The 10029-nt window shown below is 44.4% G+C and overlaps 1 protein-coding gene across 1 annotated transcript; it reads left to right on the top strand.

The window, feature by feature from the left end:
- Positions 1 to 5: 5 nt before the first annotated feature.
- Positions 6 to 9902, top strand: EIF2B1 (eukaryotic translation initiation factor 2B subunit alpha). Its single transcript, XM_080985269.1, has 9 exons — positions 6 to 150; positions 975 to 1076; positions 1677 to 1813; positions 2970 to 3086; positions 3815 to 3931; positions 5470 to 5534; positions 6640 to 6715; positions 7785 to 7910; positions 9736 to 9902. The coding sequence occupies exons 1-9, from the start codon at positions 138 to 140 to the stop codon at positions 9889 to 9891; spliced, it is 909 nt and encodes a 302-aa protein (XP_080841395.1). The 5' UTR covers positions 6 to 137; the 3' UTR covers positions 9892 to 9902.
- The last annotated feature ends 127 nt before the right edge of the window (positions 9903 to 10029 follow it).

Consider the following 10029-nt stretch of genomic DNA (forward strand, 5'->3'; position numbering starts at 1 on the left):
TCCCTCTTCCCCGGAAGTAACTGCAGCATGGAAAGGTTTCCGGCGAGGCCAAGCGGCGCGGCGCCGAAGGTTCCGCCCAAGGGGCAGCGTGGATCGGGAGAGCAGCTGGGAAGGTTTGGGTGACATTTTCTCCTACCATGAACGAAGCAGGTAAGGCAGTGAGTGTTGCGCGCTGCAGCTGGTCAATTATTATTATTATTATTATTATTATTATTATTATTACCGTTGTTGTTTCGGTTTTCTAGAGTAGGTCCCCAACTCTGTCATCAAAACAGCAACAAAAGGAGGAGATTCCCATCAGTGGCCAAATAAATTTCTATTTTATATATGTGTGTGTTAGATGGAAACAGAATAATATTAAATTGTTTACTGTCAGATATAAACCCATGTTGGTGTTAGCGACAACCACCGCGTGTGAAAATGGCCACTGTTGGTACTGTAATTACCTTGTTCGTGCTTTTATCAGTTCCACAAACACACACCTGCATCTCGGGACAACATCTCTTGAAGAGTATATAGACCACAAAAGTTCGCAAAAGCCATAATAAGTGTGTTAACCTTTATGGTGTCACAAGGCTCCCACCTCATAAATGTTATGATTCTGCAGTAAATGCAGCTTCCGGATCAAGCCCGAAGGAAGCCCCATACTGTCTTTTAACCAGATCAGAATGCTGGTCTTGCTCGTTGATCCTTTTGACTGGAGATTCTGAGGACTGAATCTGGAACCTTTTTCATAAGATGCAGGGGTTCTGCTGCATAGCTACCTTCTTGTAAAATGTTGTGTCGATTATCATAATTATTGGATCTCTTAATAAAAGCAACTGTGACTGTTTGTGGAGATTCCAAAGCTGACCATTTAAACTACCATTGCAATGAATTTGTAATAACTGAAAGCACAGCTAGTTTGTGAAGTGTAAAAGCAGAACGTCAGTGACTCTCCCCTTTTTCCCTCCTTCCCCATATCTTCTTTTCAGAGCTGGTTGAAGCTTTTAAAACCAAGATTACACAGGAGCCAGATGTTGCCTCTGCTGTGGCAGCCATCAATGTCTTGTTGGAGTTCTTGAAGAGGGACAAAGGCACGTAAGGGAATCCGATTGGGTGGGCTGAGCTGTGGAGCTACCAGTTTGCACCTGGTTTTCCGGGAACTTTTGATTTATAGTAAAACTTGCTGCCACCTTGCTGAGTTCAAGGTGCTGATTTTGGTGTATAAAGCCTTATACAGCTTGCAGCCAGGATACCTGAATACCCCTTATATACCCAGTCAGCCATTGTGTTCTGCTGGTGAGAGCCTCTTGCAGACGCCATCTCATCAGGAGGCTTGTTCTGCAGAATGTAGGAATCAGGCCTTTTAGTATTGTGGTTCCTTCCCTTTGGAATTCCCTCCCTTTAATATTAGACATGTGCTGTCTCTGTTCAGTACCTACTGAAGACGTCCTCTTTCAACAAGTTTTTTAATTGGAGTTCTTGTTCCAGTGTGCATCTGTACTGGAATTGTTTTTAATATGCTTTAAATATGTCTTTCATTCTTTATCACTTGTTATTTGCTGCCCTGGGAGGAAGGGCTGGATATAAACTTAACAAATAAGTAGATCCTGTAAGCTATATAAGTCTGCGCACCCCTGGACAATGCTGTCATTGGGCCTTTAGTAGCTTACTCTCTCCCTCTTTCTGTCAAGGTGAGACAATTCAAGGGTTGAGAGCAAACCTCAAACATGCAATAGAAATTCTCTCTGGTGTTGACTCTTCAGTTGCTGTCTCTTCTGGGGGAGAGCTCTTCTTAAGATTCATCAGCCTCACGTCTTTGGAGAATCCAGTAAGTTTCACTTAGCTTTTCATAAAGGGTGGCAACTGTTTGATAGTAGTCTTCTTTATGCCATTGCTGGTTTTTAGATGAAGGCAATACAGAGCAGGACCACAAGAGCTGCAATGAAACACGTTTACCTTGAGTACTCAGGGACTGCCTCTCCCCATAGGAACTGACCCAGACCCTGCAGTCATCATCTGAGGCCCTTATTTCTGTGCCACCTCCACGAGAGGTCCAGAGGGCAGCAACACAAGAACAGGCCTTTTCTGTGGTGACTCCACGTTTGTGGAATGCACTCCCTAGGGAGGCTCACTTGGCACCTTGGTTACATATCTTTAGGAACCAGGTGAAAACTTTCCTCTTTCCCAGGCCTTTGGCTAATTGAGCAATGTTTGGCCTTTTAAACTCTGGCGGGTATTGTTTTTGTTTGTTCCTATGTTACGTATTTTTGTGTTTTTACATTGTAAACTGCCCTGTGATCCTTGGATGAAAGGCAGTATAGAAATTAAATAAATACATAGTTACTTCTTTGCTATGATCTGGAACCAGTTTTAAATATCAGGGACCAGCGCTGGAACAAATCATGTGCTGGTAACAGTGAAAGAGGACTCTGTAGCATTTGCAAAGTTTGTATATCACTCTGTGCACCTCAGAAGACTCAGAGGATGTCTTTAGCACTTTTTCTGTCCCTCTCTTTTTTTAAAAAAGCTAAGCCAGTCTTGTAAATAAGTCTATAGAAGCTACTAGCCTGCACCAAACAAAGAAACAGCAGAGAGCTGACAGGGGGAGAATAAATAAATCAAGTTAATAATAAATTTCTGTGCTGGTTGTAGAGGGATGATGGGATCCTTCCTTCTTCTGCTAGCTGGCTCAGTATCTTGCATACATGCAATTCCTTATCACCTGTGGCTACTAAGTAGTTGCTTATAAACAAAGTTGTGCTAAGCATGATACCCAGGGCATGCTCTAGTTTATTTCACTAGTTATTTTTTCTTTCTTTTTCCAACTGATATAATTATAGAAACAGTACAAATTACATAATGCATATCTAGACATGTTAAACATTTCACTTTGAAATTATACAGAATAAGAAACTATATTGTTGTGCTATCTTACATATAACAGTAAAGTGCTAATATGGATTATTATGTGCTGCTTTTTCCAGGACTATTCCAAATGCAAAGATACCATGATTCAGCGAGGGAAGCTTTTCCTCGCTCGAACCTCTAATTCAAGGAGCAAAATTGCCGAACTTTGCCACACTTTTGTCAAAGATGGTGGGGTAAGTGAGCTTGGGTCATATTAGGGCAAAGAAATAGAGTGAAATGTCTTGTGCGTATCCCACAGATGCTCCATGTGTGCAGAAACTGATTCTGGGCAGAAAACATTGTACCCTATGAATCTCTGAGCTAAGCCAGGCATGGAATCATAGAATGGAAAAGACCTTGGAGGTCCTCCAGCCCTGCCTCCCACTCAGGGAAGCATCTGCAATGCAGGATGCAACTTTGCTATATAACTAGCCAGACTAACTAACCATCCAGCCTCTGCTTTAAACTCTCCAACGAAGGAGAGAGTCCACCTCCTCCTGAGGTTGTCTGTTCCACCGTCAAACAGCTCTTAATGTCAGAAAGTTCCTTCATTGCCAGGGGGTTGGACTAGATGATCCTTGGGGTCCCTTCCAACTCTACGATAATATGATTCTGTGACAGTGACTCTTCACAGGGTTGGCGCCAGAGGCTGGGCATTTGCCAGGGCCCCAAGGCCAGAAGAGGGTCCACTGCCCTAGCATAAGCTGTTTTGTCACAGAGCCCATTCCCAAGTTTTGCATTCATGGCTGATGGCCGTCTGTCCTGGATGCTTTAGTTGAGATTCCTGCGTTGCAGGGGGTTGGACTAGATGATCCTCAGGATCCCTTCCAACCTCATGGGTGTTAATATAGCCTGGACAGAATCTCAAGTGGATTTCCGTGGCACGCAATAAACTGAAGAATCCTGTGCCTTGCCTCCTCAGAGAATCTTAACTCACGCTTACTCCAAAGTGGTCCTGCGAGTGTTAGAAGCCGCCGTGGAAGCAAAGAAACGCTTCAGTGTCTACATCACGGAATCGCAGCCTGATCAAGCAGGGCAAGTAGATGGGACTTCTCTTTTCTTTATGTTAGGGGCACGAGGCTCTGTGCAAACAGAGGAAGCCGTTTGCTATCTGTCTTTATCTGGAAAGGTTTACCCCCCTGCGAATTTAGGAGGCAGTCTTCTGCACACTGAACTTGGAAGTAAGTCCCATTGAACACGGTGGGACATATTTCTGAACAAGCACGCAGCAGATCAGTCTGCAAATTCAGCAGCTGGTAAATCACTTTAAGAGCAGCCCAAGAATCAACAGGTTTTGGTGAATGGATTTGCCAACTTTGTTTAGGTTGGGCTTTTGCCGCGTGTCCCATGTTTTAAATCCCCCTTTCCTCCCAGGAAATCAGAATAGTATACAAGGTTTTATTTCCTCCACTCCCCAGAATTTTCTGCCCACAACCAGCATGGGAGGTAAGGTAGGCTGAGAGATGGTGATTGGGTCAAAGACCTCACAGTGAGCCACATGGTGAGTGGAGATTTTAACCCGGGCCTCTGTGATTACAGTCCAACACTCTACCGTAGTCTTCCCCAACGTGGTGCCCTCCAGGTGTTGGACTAAACTCTGATCATTCCTAGCAATTGGAGGTTGATGGAAGTTGGAGTCTAACAACATCTTGGAGAACCACCTTGGGAAAGCCTGCTCTAACCACTACACAGCACTGCCTCTTTTCCCCTTACTTTTCTGCATGAACTAGAGGATTGGAGGGGGGTGGAGAAGAGCCACCTTGCTTTGTGCCAGGCTACAGTGAAGGGAAGAACTAGTGGGAAAGCAGCCAGAGGGCTTGAGGGAGGAGTCTGTTTCACTTTGTGGAAAGGTTTCTCTGCAAATCTCAAAAGACTTGTGGAAGGAGATGTCACCATTGGTGACCAGGGGAATAAATTTGTGGAGTTCCATAGTTTTCTTAATCTCCAGTGGCACAATGTGAAGCATGTCACTTAGAAATAAACCCCTCTGAGTTCATTGGGACCTGCTCTCTGGTAAATTTAAGGTAAAGGGACCCCTGACCATTAGGTCCAGTCGTGGCTGACTCTGGGGTTGCGGCGCTCATCTCGCCTTATTGACCGAGGGAGCTGGCGTACAGCTTCCGGGTCATGTGGTCAGTATGACTAAGCCGCTTCTGGCAAACCAGAGCAGCGCACGGAAACGCCGTTTACCTTCCTGCCAGAGTGGTACCTAGTTATCTACTTGCACTTTGATGTGCTTTCGAACTGCTACATTGGCAGGAGCAGGGACCGAGCAACGGGAGCTCACCCCATTGCGGGGATTCGAACCGCCAACCTTCTGATTGGCAAGTCCTAGGCTATGTGGTTTAGACCACAGCACCACCCACGTCCCTCTGGTAAATTTGCTTAGACCTGATTTCTTGAAACAACATCCTCAGTGCAAAAGGAGGGGTAGGAGTTGCTGATGATGAGAAGAAAAAGCAATTCTATACCAGGAGCTCATTTGAGAGAGAGAGAGAGATTCTGTTAATTTTTAGAACACTGTTTTGAACAAAAAACTATTAATGTAAAAAAAACTATTAACAATTACACAGGCAGAAGATGGCAAAGGCACTCAGTAAACTTGGCATTCCTGTGACCATCATCCTGGATGCTGCCGTTGGGTAAGTCTGTGTGGCTGGTTCTGCAGCTGGGCTTTTGAAAGGCAGTTGGACATAGTGACCTCCTGTGAGCGCTGCAGAGGAAGAGAACCTGCTGCATCCTGGTGTTTAAAGGGCTGGTTCTTGCACTAGTAAGCCAAGGTTGTTGGCCATAGCGCAGTGCGAGAGCGTTTGCCTTGGGTGCAGAAGGTCCAAGGTTCAGTCCCCAGAGATTCCAGGTGGGGGTTGGAGAGAGCCCTGCCTGAAACCCTGGAGAGCTGCTGCCAGTCTGTGTAGACAGTACTGTGCTAGATGGACTACTGGTGGGACTCGGTATAAGGCAGCTTCCTGTGTCTCCCCCCCCCCTTTCTCTTTGGCTGTTTCACGGCTAGTCTTGTGTTTCTCTCCCAAGTGTAAAACAAGTGGCAAGGGGAGGGTAATAATAATAATAATAATAATAATAATAATAATAATAATTTTATTTATATCCCGCCCTCCCCAGCCAAAGCCGGGCTCAGGGCAGCTAGCAACAATAAAATAGTACAACATACCAAAATCATTCATTATAAAATTAACTCAAATCAAACTAATGGCAGCCACTGGGCCAGAGCTCTGCGAAGATTGCCAAAGGAGGGGGTCAGACTGTGCCTTGGCCAAAGGCCTGGTGGAACATCTCTGTCTTGCAGGCCCTGCGGAAAGATGTCAAGTCCCACAGGGCCCTAGTCTCTTGTGACAGAGCGTTCCACCAGATCGGAGCCACAGCCGAAAAAGCCCTGGCTCTAGTTGAGGCCAGCCTAACCTCTCTGTGGCCTGGGACCTTCAAGATGTTTTTGTTTGAAGACCGTAAGTTCCTCCGTGGGACATACCAGGAGAGGCGGTCCCGTAGGTACGAGGCTCCTAGGCTGTATAGGGCTTTAAAGGTTAAAACCAGCACCTTAAACCTGATCCTGTACTCCACCGGGAGCCAGTGCAGCTGGTATAGCACCGGGTGAATGTGATCTCGCAGCGAGGACCCCGTAAGGTATAGCTGAAAGCGTAGCAGGAGTGGCTCTGTGCATCACAATGGCCCCACCCCAAATAACTCCTTGGATGGAACAGGAATTGAGTTGTTTTTATTCCTTCTGAACAGCTACATCATGGAGAAGGTGGACCTGGTGATAGTTGGCGCTGAAGGAGTGGTAGAAAATGGAGGAATTATTAACAAGGTAAAGTGTGAGTCTGCCCAGGTTTTTCGTGGCTCCCTAAACAGTTTAGGAAATAGTTGTTTTTCCAGAGCTGTCCTGCTAGATCCGAACAAAAGTCCCGTCTTCTCCAACGTCCTGCTTTCTTCCATTGGTTAGCCAGATTATTTAAGGAAGAAGTTTGGGAGCAGCAGAAGAAAGTGCTTGTCGTTCCTTAGTTTTTTCCCTCCAACATACACGAAAAAAGACTTTAAAAATCCTAGTCAGCTTTCCTTTGTAAAAACTTCTTTGATTCCATCCCCTCTCTTTCTTCCCAACTGTCCCAAATAAATGTTAGAATTCTGCAGCCTGTATATATTGTTCAAAATAAATAAGTAGCATTGCCTATTTACTTATATGGGGCATAATTGTACATAATTTATTCTAATTTTGCTAGTCAAGGGGAGCAGCATAAAACTACATAGAGCAGAAGTGTTGACCAGTGAAAAACTTGTTTAGCTGCTCCTCTGTCATCTTTACAACCATAAGGGCCAGAAACTTGTTTTTTAAAATAAAATAGAATAGAAAGCTAGAATGTAGACCCACACACCCATGTACATATGAATGTTCTGGCTTCTGTGGAATCCTATCATACATGCATAGCATAAGGCTTGCTTATGTGTGAACATACCCTTTTTCTCAAAGGTTTTGAGACCTGAATCTAGGGAGTTGCTTATTTTTCTTGCAGGTATAATACAGGATACAGTTAAGCGCTTTGAAGTTCCACTGATTTTCAGTGAGAGAGGGAAACTTGTACTTTATAGCGCAAACCTAGGCATGTCGACTCAGGAGGAAATCCCTTTATTTCACAGTAGCTTAGTACGTTTAAAATTGTAGCTTACTTACGTGGGAACCTGATTAAACTCAATGGGGTTTTCTTCTGAGTAGACATGTATATAGGACTGCACTCTAAATCTCTCCAACAAGACTTCACTGTGCTCGGCTTTGACAGAATCTTACCCTTGGGGTTCCTTTTGTGTCATAAAGCAAGGGGTGTTTGGTTCCTCATCATAACCTGAGAACATTTCTCTCCCCCCCCCCATGGCCTTTTCAGATTGGCACAAACCAAATGGCTGTGTGCGCCAAAGCTCAGAACAAACCCTTCTACGTGGTGGCAGAGAGCTTCAAGTTTGTGAGACTCTTCCCTCTGAACCAACAGGATGTCCCAGATAAATTTAAGGTAAAGGAAAACTAACTTTGCTTCCTGGTTATCTGCATTCAAAACACTGTAGCCTGCAATGGGGTGGAAACCTCTGAGGAATTTAATGTCCGATCTTGGAAGTAAACCAGTATAAGGGGCAGCCATCCAGGGATTTGGGGCACTGAGGTGCATTTGTCGCCTTCATTATCAACTTCCAGAATGAATTTGAAAACATTAATGTTTACTCAGGCATTTAGGGACTGAAGAATCCTGTTCCTGGCAACCCTGAAGGTGTCAGATGAAGTGTTGTTTTTAATGGTCACTGCTTTTAGATGTTTTTAATTGTAATAGTTTTTCTAATGTTTTAGCTGCTTTGTTTTTGAATTGTGGGTGGGTGTGCCACCCTGGACTAATTCAGGAGGAAGGGCAGGATGTGCATTCAATGGAGAAATAAATGATGGGTGGGAGACACCCAGTTCTTGTCTCTCCATGGCATCTGAATTGGGTGAAGCTGTGCAAGACTTGCCTTTTTGGGGCAGTTTTTTTGAGGAGCCACTGATTTCGGCCACTATTAATAATTTTAATTCAGTGATTCATGTTAACATTTTTCTAATAGATTTATCTGTTTTATATCTCTTTATCTGTTTGCTTTGTTGTAAACTGCCCTGTAACTTGTGGAAAGGGCAATATATAAGTTGTCAACTAAGCAGAACCCCACGTTTTATTATAACCAGAACTGTAGCTTGAGCTGAGGAGAGTTCTTTCAGCTATTTATTTCAAGCACTTTCCCCCACATTCTTCCGCCAAAATAGGCTCCCAGAGTAGCATACAAATGCTTACCAATAAGACAGTCCCTGCCCTCATGCTTACAATCTAAAAGAATGACATAAAAGGAAAAGGGTTTGTGGGAAGCAGAAGGAAATCAAGCTCAGGCATTAGATCTTAGTTGCCAAGTTCCTCAGGTCGCAATTCAGCAAGGGACAGAGCTGGATCCAAGCACAGGGAAAGGGCTGCTTCATCCTCTTCCACTTGTGGTGTCGACGGCAGTGAGCTAGATGGGTCTGACTTGGTGTAAGGTAGCTTCCCATTGTCAGCCTGCGTTCAGACTATGCAGCCTGGGAATATGTGTGTTGAATGTTACACATGTACAGAATACTGTAACAGGACCCAAACCAAAGGGCTCAAATGGCAAGGAAAAGGATTTAGGCAAAATGTCAGGACCCTCTTGATGGACCACTCTGTTAGACAGTGGAACAGGCTGCCTCAGTCTGAATCAGACTAATAATAATAATAATAATAATAATTTTTATTTATACCTCGCCCTCCCCAGCCAAGGCCGGGCTCAGGGCGGCTAACAAGCAATAATAAAAACAAGTTGAATGAATACAACTTAAAAACAATATTAATACAACATTAAAATATTGAAACATTAAAATATTAAAATGCAGCCTCATCAGAGGAGGAGAAAGGAAAAAGAAAAAAGAAAAGAGGGGGTGGGAATCAAATCATATACTAATCCTTCTGTCTTAGTATTGTCTGCAAAACTGTGATCCAGAGTTGCAGGCAGGCAACACTCTCAGCCAGGAAATGAACCTGGGACCTTCTGCACACGAAGCCAACACTCTGCCCCCAAGCTGCCTCCCTTCCCTTCATTACAGCTTCTAAAGGAGGCGCTGGGTGCCTGCCTATTAGGGACGCTGTAGTAGCCAACTTTTCTGAATGGGCAGGTGATTAGACCAGATTACCTTTAGGTGCCTCTCAGCTCTGTGATCCTGTGTTCTAAGTCATGCTGCCAAACTCGGGTGAAAAAAGTGTCCTTTCACAGAAAACGATAACTCACCACTTTTTCTTATTTCTTCCCCAGTACAAAGCTGACACGTTGAATCAGCGTAAGGCACTTACAGAGGAGCATCCCTGGATCGATTATACCTCCCCATCTTTGATCACTCTGCTCTTTACAGACCTTGGGGTCCTGACCCCCTCTGCTGTTAGCGATGAACTGATTAAACTCTACTTGTAAAATTGTCCACATCTGGCGTGCCTAAGGGTGATTATGTTTCTCTACCAGTCTGTTAAAAAGGCAAACCCTATAAGTAAGAAGATTGCTGGTGATGAATCATTGGATGGCTCAATTTGAAGAACCAAGTCTCTTAAATGG

Source organism: Podarcis pityusensis, assembly GCF_964106645.2.
Source record: "Podarcis pityusensis genome assembly, chromosome: 16".
NCBI classification, from domain to species: domain Eukaryota; kingdom Metazoa; phylum Chordata; class Lepidosauria; order Squamata; family Lacertidae; genus Podarcis; species Podarcis pityusensis.

What these genes read in the sequence shown, in the direction of transcription:
- EIF2B1 (XM_080985269.1), top strand. An exon ending in GTTCTTGAAGAGGGACAAAG is followed by an intron (nt 1,077 to 1,676) that starts GCACGTAAGGGA and finishes CTTTCTGTCAAG; the next exon opens with GTGAGACAATTCAAGGGTTG. An exon ending in CTTTTGTCAAAGATGGTGGG is followed by an intron (nt 3,087 to 3,814) that starts GTAAGTGAGCTT and finishes TTGCCTCCTCAG; the next exon opens with AGAATCTTAACTCACGCTTA.